Source organism: Engraulis encrasicolus, chromosome 3, assembly GCF_034702125.1.
Source record: "Engraulis encrasicolus isolate BLACKSEA-1 chromosome 3, IST_EnEncr_1.0, whole genome shotgun sequence".
Classification (NCBI taxonomy): domain Eukaryota; kingdom Metazoa; phylum Chordata; class Actinopteri; order Clupeiformes; family Engraulidae; genus Engraulis; species Engraulis encrasicolus.
In genome coordinates this window covers 5193416-5205577 of record NC_085859.1, presented here as the reverse complement: position 1 = coordinate 5205577, position 12162 = coordinate 5193416, and the positions used below count along the sequence as shown (strand labels likewise).

Below are 12162 nucleotides of genomic sequence, written 5' to 3'. Positions count from 1 at the left end.
GAGAGCAGTGTATGTGTGTGTGTGTGTGTGTGTGTGTGTGTGTGTGTGTGTGTGTGTGTGTGTGTGTGTGTGTGTGTGTGTGTGTGTGTGTGTGTGTGTGTGTAATGCAGAGGCCCCAAAATACCAGCATTTACCTGTAGGGGCCTCACAACAGCTGCACTGATGATTCATCAACTACCAAAAACCCAGGGTAGAGTGTGTGTGTGAATGTGGTGTGGACTGTGTGCAGGAGGGTCATTGTGTCTCCAGAGATGCTGTAGAAGGCCAGAGTTCCTGCCCTGTGATCCACATACAATCCTATTCTGGAGCTGGCCACTAGAGGGAGATTAGTGTTTTCTTCATTGTGCCATAAAATGCAGCCGGAATCGCGAAAGTCCAGACTCCAGAACAGATCATTATCTCCAAACCCACCAAGTCCTTTCCTGCTGATGCTTTTATATGACACTGCTATATTAACCTCTCCACTCCACTCAACCTCCCAGTAGCAGCGTGCAGACACACCCTCTCTACACAGCACTTGAGCATACATATCAAATCTGTCTGGATGATCAGGATATGGCAGGTCCTCATCTCTCCTCTCCACCCTCCTGTTCTCCTCAGACAGATGGAGTTCTCTGTGTGCTGTGTTTGGATCCAGAGTGAAGTGACAGGAATCTGATGGAGGAGAAAACAATACAAAACAAGATTTTAGTTCTGATAGCTTAGTGTGTGCTTGGTGGTGGTGAGAAGTTATGTGTGTGTGTGTGTGTGTGTGTGTGTGTGTGTGTGTGTGTGTGTGTGTGTGTGTGTGTGTGTGTGTGTGTGTGTGTGTGTGTGTGTGTGTCTGTCTGTGTTTTTGGGGCAGTAAAAGGTGTGTGTAGGTCTGTGATAAGTACACCACAGGCACACACACTCCTGCACATTACTATTATTTTTCAGGGTATTGGTTACAGTCCCTGGAACAATGTGGGGTTAGGTGCTTTGCTCAAGGACACTTCAGCCATGGATGGAGATGCAGGGAGAGGTCAGGGGGGATTCGAACCAGCAACCCCTAGATAGAAAGACCAACTCTCTAACCACTATGCCACGGCTGCCCTGTGCGTTACCCCAGCGCGTATTACAATACACACATCCCCCAAAATACGCTGAAAAAGTGGAATGTGCCGAAAAGAACACGGTTTGCACCCCAGGAAAGTAAAGGAACAATATTGCAAAGCACTGAGGCATGACAAGAAATGAAATGAAAGGTTGGCAGGTATGATGTAACCTTGTTCCTGAAGTGTGTGTGTGTGTGTGTGTGTGTGTGTGTGTGTGTGTGTGTGTGTGTGTGTGTGTGTGTGTGTGTGTGTGTGTGTGTGTGTGTGTGTGTGTGTGTGTGTGTGTCCAACTCACACTGCAAGAAGTCTTCTCTGGTCACTGGTTCAGCAGTAACAGCCTGGCCATCAGACACTGAGACAGAAAACATCACATTGAAGATCACATGACAAACAAAGTGACATCCTGCAAATACCTGGGTTTTATGATTGACCGAAATCTGACTTGGACTCACCACATTGACTCCACATGTAAAAAAATGCAACAGCGTATATACTTCCTGCAGCAAAGATTAAGGTCCTTTGGTGCTAGTGCCCATATAATATTTTTATTTTTTACATCTGTTATCCAGAGCGTTATGCTTTCCTGCCGTACAGCTTGATATAGCAGACTTTCTCTCATCGGGCTGCCCATAGCAAACCTATTCCAGGAAGCTCACAACAAGAACCATCGGTAACACTTAACTGGGCCCTGTGTCATATGCATGTCATTACGATGTCATAACAGTGCACAGTTATGCACTTGTCATAAACATCATGTCCATGTCATAAACATTTCATGACTGTTGGCCGTAAGTGACATTCGGTTATGGCAAAGACCAGAGGTGGAAAGTATCTAATTACTTTACTCGCGTTACTGTAATTGAGTAGCTTTTTTCTGTACTTGTACTTTTTAAACTACTTTTAAAAATGTGTAATTTTACTTTTACTCTAGTACATTTTCTTTCAAGTAATGTACTTCGGTACATTTTACAGCAAAGCGTTATATTTGAGTTTAAAAAAATAATACAAAAAATTAGAAATTCTAGCCTAAAAATTAAAACATTTGAATTCTAGCCTAGTTTATAAAAAGTTGGCGCGTGCGACCTGTCTCTCACTCAAACGATGATGGCTGACATGGAGGCTGACAACATTAACTGTTCTTCCTCTAACCCAGTGCACCCCTTGCACATCTAGAGGCAGAAAACGCTGATTGTTAAAAAGTAACTTTTTACTTTTTCTCAAAGTACATTTTAAATTATTTACTTTTTACTTTTACTTGAGTAGATTTTTTGACTGGTAAATTTACTCCAACTTGAGTACATTCTCAAAAGAGTAACAGTACTTGCACTTGAGTACAATATTTTAGTACTCTTTCCACCTCTGGCAAAGACAACTTGGGGGCTGTTAGAGGTCCGCAGTAATGACAGAGAGTAGAGATACTGTATATATACTAGAATCTCTGGTAATGACTTACTGTCTGGTGGCAGGAGACCCTTACTGTCTGCTCTTCTGACTGGGAGTTCAGGATCAGTATCTGCAGACCAACACAGAGACACACATTCACCCACATGCATCTCACATCCAATGGCTTGGGAAGTCTGGGCATCACTGGCTACATAATGACACATTCAAGCATGCAGCATGGTTTCACTAAGTACTTGTTTCTAAATGTAATGTATTACAATACTTATTCTGTTCAATAACATTTCTCAAACACTTCTGTGTGGACATATAATATGCAGGGCAACACATTCATGCACACAGTGTGTGTGTGTGTGTGTGTGTGTGTGTGTGTGTGTGTGTGTGTGTGTGTGTGTGTGTGTGTGTGTGTGTGTGTGTGTGTGTGTGTGTGTGTGTGTGTTAATGAGGTGGAGACTCACACTGTATGCTCTGGATGGTCTGGAAATGTGTCATAGCTACAAGAGAAAACAAAGAGATCAAATATCAAATCATGCATAACATTAAATAGATCATTGGCAATGCTGATGTTGGCGATGTTATGATTTCTAATATTGTCAAACCCGCTGCAGATATCTTGACTATTTCCCGCTTGAAGACTGAATTGAATTTCTTCTCGAGTTTCTTCTTCAGTGCAGACAATGATTTCTTCAGGGGCTCCAAGGAGAAGCTTTGGCTGAAGGTCACGCTGGTTGAAGTTGTGCTGTAAGGCCTCTCAGTTATGGACGCAATGTTCTGCACAGAGAAACACACACACACTAGGGTGAGGTAGACCTACTGACATGAGCCCTTGATCAGCAGGACATTAACAGAGCTGTATTGCCGTGGTTTGAACTCTCTAAAAAGTTATTTTGTCTTGTCTACCATGAGGAAATGGATGGGATCCTTTGTCAGTGAAAGCTGCTTCATCTCAGCATCTGTCCTCTTCAGCTCAGCAATCTCCTGTTCCAGACGATTCAGGAGTCCTTCAGCTCGACTCACCTCAGCCTTCTCCTGAGCTCTGATCAGCTCTGTCACCTCAGAGCGCCTTCTCTCAATGGAGCAGATTATCTCAGTAAACATCCTCTCACTCTCCGCCACTGCTGTTTCTTCACCAGACTGCTCGCACGCACGCACACACACAGCATTGTTACATTGTTTTTTAAGGATTGGGAGCCCTTCTTTACTCATAGTTATCAATATGTCTCTAATGCATTATTAAAGTAATTCTCGGGTCTGGTTGTGAATGATAGTTCCCCTGACAAACCGTGTTTGAGCCGTGCTTGTGTCTCAACTTATCATAACTATGATCCAACTACATAACCAGAAACCTGCTGCAGATTGTCTTCTCCTTTGGTCAGTTCTCACCTTGAGAGTCTCCACAGCCTTCCTCAGCTCCTGCAGCTCCTTCTCCTTCAACTGGATTATCTGCTGGCATCTCCTCTGGCTCTGCCCCAACTCCTCCTGTACCATCAAAGCAACATTTAGTGAATTGAATTCAATTGTCAAGCACTGGTATCACTGTTACCTCTTATTGCACTTTACTTGAAAACCTGCTGCTACTAAGTACAGTATTGTAGGCCTACCCAAAACACAAGTGCGTTGCCTTTTTGACAATGACATTAAAGTATTCAATCTTGAGGAACTCATCCATAGAAATCATTTATTTTATTCTATTATAGATATATAAAAAGCCAAGGTCTATAGTGTAATAATGAATCATGAATGCCTAGCCTACTACAGTAAAAAAAAAAAAAAAAAATGGCATGAGTGATAGGTCATAATAACTTAGCCCTAGGCTAGTTAATTTATTTTGATAAAATACACTGCACGGCAACAGCATGGTTTAACTTGAAATCACATTTACCAGAGCCTCAGACTGGCAAGTTAATTTAAATAGGCCTAGTTATTATTGTTGTGTGGAGTTGTGTGTTGTTTGAACACAAAGCTCCAAATGCAAAGCTTCACAAGTATTGATTGATTGATTGACTTTATTTGACAGTCTCAGTTATGAATAAAAGCAAATACATGGTAAGTTTCAAGCAAAAACCACACCACATACTTCACTAAAAGAAAACAACAGAGAGTCAGGATTACACAATAAAGCCCAAGGGCTTATTTCCATTGTGGTCCTTGATGTTGGATGGCAGCAGATGTTAAAATGGCATGAGTGGCGTTGTGGCAACTAAAACTCCATTGAAAATGAATAAATAAGAAACACCAATTACTACTAAGACTGCAATACCACATTACTTGGTTTGCATATAAAAGCACCACAATTTCAAATTATATACAATATACAACAACATACAACAACAACATAACATAAGGACTCCCTACTTGTTTTGTATATAAAAGCTCCACAATTTCATATTATATACAATATACAACAACATACAACAACATATAGCATAATAAGGACTCCCTACACTGACTGCCCCCTTATCCACGTCTTCAAAGCACGTTTAAACCCATCTAAGTTACTGATTGTCTTTACATTACTTGGTACTCTGTTCCACATACTTGATGCAACAGATAAAAATGAGCCCTTTCCTTCTTTGCTCTGTACTCTAGGAGGAACAAAATCAGTGGCACTCCCTCTAGTGGAGTGGCTATGAACATCCCGCACTCTCCTAAAAAAAAGTTACTTTTAAAATCTTGTGTACCATGGTTATCTCAATTTGACAAACTCTTTCCTCAACTTTTAGCCATCCCAGCCTTTGAAAGTGAATGGGATCAAGGTGGGTTCTTGGGGGTAGGTTTAGTATGATTCTTACCAGTTTATTTTGTGAGGTCTGAAGCTTGTTTTTAAAATACTTACTTAGGCCATTATACCAAGAACAACAGGCGTAATCATAGTAGGGTTGAATAATAGCACCTGCCAAGGTCATCATAGCCTTTGTGTCCAGATACTTAGCAATTCTAGCCAGAAAACGTACTCGTTGATTTACCTTAGTAATGACTTTCTGGGCTTGCTCAACTCCAGACAGTAAGTAGAGTACAGGATTTTAAATTAACTAGGCAGCTGGTATTTTCTACACAGTGTAGGCCTACACATATTTTACCTTTTTCTGACTCCACTCTGCCATGGCCGTGTTTGTGTTGTGATCTTTATGATCTTCCATCATACAGAAATGGTGTGTGTAGTTGAGAACTTTCAAATGAGTGCCACGAGGTCTTCAGGTCCAGCAGCACATTCAACAGCAATTGCAGTTTGTACCTGCCATCTCTCCACTGCCACGCTAACTGCTCCTCAGAGGCAAAGCATCATTACTATCGTTTATCCCGCTGTGGCGATCAAAACTTCCTGGATGAAGGGAGACTGGCTATGGTCTATTCATGGAGTACTGCTGCCATCTAGTGGCCATGTTTAGTAAGACATAGCAGCGTGCATTCCATTACAGAATCCTCTCACATTTCAGTGGATAATCTATTGCAGTGGTTCCCAACCTTTTTCTTCAGGGACCCATATTTTTACCGTTGTAAGCTGTGGTGGCCCACCCGTGCGAGCGCCCACACAAGAGGGAGTCACATGATACTCTGTTTCCGGCGAAAACTCATTAGTTATCATTTTATTCCACAATTTGTCTAAAGTCAAATATAGAATAAATGTTTAATGTAGGCCTATCACATTTTGTTGCTTCTATACATATATTAGTTTAAATGCTTTGTCACTTATTCAACATGGGCTTTATATGGTATTAAAATTAAACCCCTTAAAATCAAGAGGGCTTCGCGACCCACTGTGGATCTTTGGCGACCCATAGTTTGGGTCCCGACCCATAGGTTGGGAACCACTGATCTATTGCATCCATTGACAGTAAGATTGCATCGCTGAAGAACAAAGTACTTTAGTAGTCACTGATTCTTGACAATGTGGCTAAAGCAGGTTTTCATTTTGAAAGAAAAGAAGTTGTTCAGACCCCAAAAAAAGAGGTATATTATGAAGGTCTTGGCTGTGCAGCTGTGTATCGTATCAACGTCATATTTAACTTTTTTCATAAAATATGCTATTTTGTCAACACCATCAGACACAATTAAAAGAGGGTTTTTTTTACTGTGTTAAAGTGAAAGGTAAAGGACCCGGGCCGGAATCAAACATGGGTCAGCTGCGTAACAGGCGTGTGCCCTACTGTTAGAGCCACTGCATACTGTAGTGTGGGAAGTCTAATGGCTAAAGTGGAGCAGCAAGTTGACCAAACTTGATTAATAGCACATTGCACCAGTAAGAGCAGAGTGTGAAGGTTCAATTAGCAGGGTAAGAGCAAAGTTTTGCTCAAAATATTGCAATGCACACATTATGGATGACATAGTTCAAAAAAGGAGGAATTCTTTGTGCGTATGTTAACTGGAGCAGCAAGGAGGAACTCGCACACCACTGATTTCGATGCCTAAATGATTTTAATGCATAAGGAAATTAAAGAAGGTGCTACCCAGTGAAGTGCAAAACGTTTTTGGTCCTTCAGACCATCATCAGTTCCAAACTTTTCAAATAAAAAGACACGCCCAGATATAGCCTAGGTAGGTACACGTAGGCGAAACGCAACTTGTCCATTCAACCTAACCTGAAGACAGGTAAAGGTGTCAATCAAGATACTGTTTCCTGTAGGATATAGGCCTATTTACGTGAGGATACCTAAAATATATATGGTATATCCTCCTCAAAAACTTGAGAAAGGCCATACGGGCCGAAACGTTGTTTGTCAATAAATTGCAGCACGATGGACAAGAGTGTGCGGTACCTTCTTCTACAAAAATATGACATAAGGGCATGTGTTACTGGTGCATCTTTGATCAAGCAGCAAGTCTTTGTGATGTATCAAGAGCAATGATACAGTAAGTAAGGGGATAAGGTACGTTCTTCTCCCCTTATGTAGACCTCCTTGATCAAGAGCCATGGTATCCAAGGTATCCATCCACATTTAATCCAACAGGATTGAATGTGGATGCAGAGGAAACTGTCTGAAAGGGATGTTATAACACATCGCAAATTACAATTTAAACTCTGCATAATATGCAACACATCGCACATCGCACAGCAAATGTAACAAATCGCAAACCCCAATTTATCCTGTGCATAAATAATTACAGTATTGTAGCTTCAAGTCCTCAGGATTGGGCTAACCTCAGGACTGACAACCCCCCCACCCCCAGTTTACATTATGAATGACAAGACCAAAGACACTAGGTTTGGTTATGAACATTTGGACTTTATTCAGCTTTATTCTGAATGAAGTCAGAGGGAGACATCAATCTAGTCTGAGCTCTAGGGAGTTTGTGGATTACCCAGAATGCAATGATGGGTGAGGAGAGAGAGAGAGAGAGAGAGAGAGAGAGAGAGAGAGAGAGAGAGAGAGAGAGTGAGAGAGAGAGAGAGAGAGAGAGAGAGAGAGGTACAGATGTATATATATAACTATGTATTCCCAAGTGTTGACACTCTATAGGCTATATTAACTTTCAGAGTACAGAAGCAGCGTTTGCCTGTATGGGCCTCACAACAGCTTCACTGATGATTCATCATCTAACCCAAACCCAGGGTAGAGAGGGTGTGTGAATGTGGTGTGGACTCTGTGCAGGAGGGTCATTGTATCTCCAGAGATGCTGTAGAAGGCCAGAGTTCCTGCCCTGTGATCCACATACACTCCTATTCTGGAGCTGGCCACTAGAGGGAGTTTAGTCTCTTCAGCATGGTGCCAGAAAGAGGAGCTGGAGCTAGAATAGTCCAGACACCAGGACTGATCATTACATCCAAACCCACACTCATCACCATCTCCTTTCCTGCTGATGCTTTTATATGACACTGCTAGATCAACCTCTCCACTCCACTCAACCTCCCAGTAGCAGCGTGCAGACACACCCTCTCTACACAGCACCTGATTATTGCAATCAAATCTGTCTGGATGATCAGGATATGGCAGTTTCTCAGGTCTGTCCTCCACCCTCCTGTCCCCCTCAGACAGATGGAGACATGTGTTTGCTGTGTTTGGATCCAGAGTGAAGTGACAGGAATCTGATGGAGGAGAAGACAGGACATACACAACCTTTTTAGTTCTGATAGCTTTGTGCAACTGAGAGAGAGAGCGAGAGAGCGAGAGAGAGAATTAAGATGAGTATGTGTGATGGTTTCAGTGTATGGGGGGTTACACCTGTGTATGTGTGTGTGTGTGTGTGTGTGTGTGTGTCATGTACAGTATGGAAATATATACCGTATATTCTCTGTATGTCTTGTGTTGCCCAGTCTTACATTTTAAATGTCTATATGGGTATTGTATAGGTACTCTAGGTGTGCTGTATGTATAGGTCTATGTCTAACTGGGCGAATAGACCAGCCGCGACGCGATTGAAGAGACAGATAATAGCTTCTGTAGCCTGGCGAACCAGACCCGTACAGCAAAAAGCTTTGCGGTCGCTAGGGGTGTCTAGATTCCTAGGCTATAGCTTTTGTGCAGCAAGAGCGATACGAGCGATTGAAGCGACTAGAGTATGTCCATTAAGAGCAGGACGCAAGCATTCCAACATTCCCATTGGGTGTGGTTACTGACCTCTACAGTTATTGGCTGTGGAGGCTTGTCGCCGAACCCCTTCATAGCTCATTTGCATAACATTCCCAGGAGTTCAACTACAAACTGTCGCTCTCGTCGCGCGAATCGCCTCTAATTATAATAATAATAATAATAATAATAATAACTTGGTTTTATATAGCGCCTTTCAAGGAACCCAAGGTCGCTTTACATTGATGGGGCGGGGGCGGGGGGGGGGGGGGGGGGGGTTAAGGGGCAGGGGATGGGCCAGTGAAGTTAAAGTCCATATGCCTCTGTGAATAGATGTGATTTCAGGTGCTTCTTGAACGTAGCCAGTGTGGGGGCCTGGCGTATGTTGGGAGGTAGACTGTTCCAGAGCGTGGGGGCAGCAACACAAAAAGCTCTGTCACCAACAGTACGGAGTCTGGCTCGGGGGATGATGAGATTGTCCTTTTCAGAAGACCGCAGAGACCTGGACTGGGAGTGGGGTTGGAGGAGATCAGAGAGATACTGAGGAACAAGAGAGTTTAGTGATTTGTATGTCAGCAGAATCGTTTTTGTTGCGCGACTAAATACAAATAGATACGATGACTATATTTGACTATATTCAAGGAAACAAATATTTAGAATGCCCAGGAGTCAGCAAGCTAAATTCCAAAGACATGGTGGGAGTCAATGCGTTAAAGCGTCGTACGATGTGTTAAGGCAGTGAAAGGGCATTTTTGGCGAAATCAGTGGAAAATGTTTTTTGAGGCTGTTTTGATCAAAACTAGTAAGGAAGTGCAAGTGACACCCTTTGACATTATTCAACTTTGTATACAGTATTTGCAGTATTGCTCCTTTATACTAACATAACTTCTTTGCAAAGTACTGAAGTATGTGTGGGCGTGTGTCTAGAGGCCAGTTACACGATTTTCACTATAACCGATCATTTTGCTTATCAATTGTAGCCTGGCGACGCCATCCATGTACTCCACCCAAAGATTTTGGCTCCGCACAACGTCTGGCAAAAGACTCGAGCTCGGTTCTCTCAGTGTTTAGCCAATCAGCAAACAGTTGAGAGTGGTGACGTAGAACTCATTCGCAAGCTCCGTTACTGATTGGTTAAGGTAAGTATATACACACTTTCGTTTTGTTATTTGTATGCTTTTGCGACGCTATAACGTAACAGGCATGCTAATACAGCACAATATGGGTTTTGATTTGAGTTTGGAACTCCAATTAATTCAAATGATAGAGTAAGATCAGACCATCTCCCACCGTCCACAGAGACGATTTCCTCATGACTTTTGCCAGACTGAGTCAACAGTCGGCTTTTTGCCCAGACTATATCAATTGGCCATTGGGGCCATATTTCATTACATTACATTACATTACACTTAGCTGACGACATTTTATCTAAAGCGACTTAGTTATTTAGGTACAGGGTATTGGTTACAGACCCTGGAGCAATGTGGGGTTACCGGCAGGTGCCTTGTTCAAGGGCATTTCAGCCGTGGGTGCTGGTCAGGATGGGATTTTAACCCGCAACCCTTTGATTCAAAGGCCAGCGCTCTAACCTTTGAGCCATGGCTGCCCCATATGTAGCTGGCGTTCTTGGTAGCCATAAACAATATTTTTGGAGAATATGTTCCAGAGTGGGAAGATCTAAGAACGTCGACGTTCGCGTTGCCATTGTTACAGCCAGAACTAATTTGTTCACATCGTCACATCACAGTCACATGTCCAAAACATAGACCATCAGTGATCAGACCAAATAGGTACCGGCTTTGTGAACAACATCCATTCAATACCTGCAAGACGGTATCGATGATCAGACAACTGTTTGTGCATAGGGAGAGTAATCAGGCTCAACTTTTCATTTTGACTGCGGTCAACTCATTTCACACTGACCTTCCCTGTGCACATCGATCTTGTTCAACATCCCCCCCAGTCCATATTTTAATGGGAGCATGTGCTGTAGGTCCCGTCCTACATGAATGAAATATCATCATCATCATCTCTTTGCGGTTACCGTGTTGAAAATGAAGTGTAACTAACTTTCAACTTAGGGAGTGACACGCGCACATTCACAAAAATCGATCCAGAAATTCACCCCATGGTCAGCATGCTCATTTTAAAACAATGGCGATTTTGGGCACCTTGCACGCGGAGTTGTTAAAAGCAGAGCAGAGCGCACCGACTTGTCACCATTAGCGCATAAAAACACGGGCCACCTCAGCATCAAATCAGTCACGAAATAGCAGGATGATAGGATAACAAATAATCTTGTTCTGAATCTTAAATGTAGCCTATTGAACAAGCATGAATGTTGCTGCATCACGTCATTCTCTGTACAGACACGCATGGCAGGTCATTTGCATGATAAGAGTATGGACTTAGCGGTCGTTAGCTACTGCTTTCTTCTCAGCAACTACTGTACAGTTAAGAAAATTCATATTTTTGTGTATTCAAAGCATAACTCACACTTTAGGAAGTCCTCTCTGGTCACTGGTTCAGCAATGAGAGCCTGGCCATCAGACACTGAGACAAAAAACATCACATTGGCCTAAATAAGTACATCAACACCACAATATGCACCAAATTCGATCAAAACAGTGGAGATCATATGACAAAGTGACACCATGAGTCTTCAGCTTTAGACATCTTACAGGGCAGCATTTCTAAATCTATTGTATTACAATACTTATTCTGTTCAGTCACATCATTTAAATCTTTCTGTATGTTCTCATCATCACAATAGATTCGGTGTTTGTAGCACACACCACAGTGTGTGTGTGTGTGTGTGTGTGTGTGTGTGTGTGTGTGTGAATGAGGTAGAGACTCACACTGTATGTTCTTGACGATTTGGATATTTTTCTTCGCTACAAGAAAAAAAACAAAATATTAAATGGCTTCATGTCTTGTCTTAACAAGCTAATTAGAAAGGCTTGCTTTGGAAATGCTAAAATTATGAATCTAGTCAAACCTGCAGCAGATACTGAATCAAATTTATGCTCCAGCTGCATCTTCAGTGCAGACACAGATTCCTTCAGGGGCTCCAAGGAGAGATTTTGGTATAAGGTCACGCTGGTTGAAATTGTGCTGTAAGGCCTCCCAGTGATGGACACAATGTTCTGCACAGAGGAACACACACACTAGGGTGAGGT

The 12162-nt window shown here is 42.4% G+C and overlaps 2 protein-coding genes across 2 annotated transcripts in view; both read right to left on the bottom strand.

Annotated features, from left to right (window-relative positions):
• Positions 1 to 129: 129 nt before the first annotated feature.
• LOC134445597 (stonustoxin subunit beta-like) lies at positions 130 to 3307 on the bottom strand. The gene is made up of 5 exons (XM_063194651.1): positions 3077 to 3307; positions 2936 to 2971; positions 2530 to 2589; positions 1372 to 1428; positions 130 to 654 (listed from the first exon to the last, which is right to left on the bottom strand). Exons 2-5 carry the CDS (start codon positions 2967 to 2969, stop codon positions 146 to 148), a joined length of 660 nt encoding a protein of 219 aa, XP_063050721.1. The 5' UTR covers positions 2970 to 2971; positions 3077 to 3307; the 3' UTR covers positions 130 to 145.
• A 4152-nt stretch (positions 3308 to 7459) lies between these two features.
• The window catches only part of LOC134446471 (tripartite motif-containing protein 16-like), a 35383-nt gene continuing 30680 nt past the window's right edge, over positions 7460 to 12162 (bottom strand). Inside the window, exons 11-14 of the mRNA XM_063195840.1 lie at positions 11982 to 12129; positions 11842 to 11877; positions 11480 to 11536; positions 7460 to 8502 (exon numbers count right to left, since the gene is read on the bottom strand). Of these exons, the coding sequence (XP_063051910.1) occupies positions 7985 to 8502; positions 11480 to 11536; positions 11842 to 11877; positions 11982 to 12129 (759 nt within the window). The 3' untranslated portion in view covers positions 7460 to 7984. The remainder of the gene's footprint in view (positions 8503 to 11479; positions 11537 to 11841; positions 11878 to 11981; positions 12130 to 12162) is intronic.

Coding starts and splice junctions, on each gene's coding strand:
- LOC134445597 (XM_063194651.1), bottom strand. CDS start 2,969: ATGACACATTTCCAGACCATCCAGAGCATACAGT. Junction 2,590..2,935: donor GACCATCCAGAGCATACAGT/GTGAGTCTCCAC, acceptor GTTGGTCTGCAG/ATACTGATCCTGAACTCCCA. Junction 655..1,371: donor CAGAGAAGACTTCTTGCAGT/GTGAGTTGGACA, acceptor CTCCTCCATCAG/ATTCCTGTCACTTCACTCTG.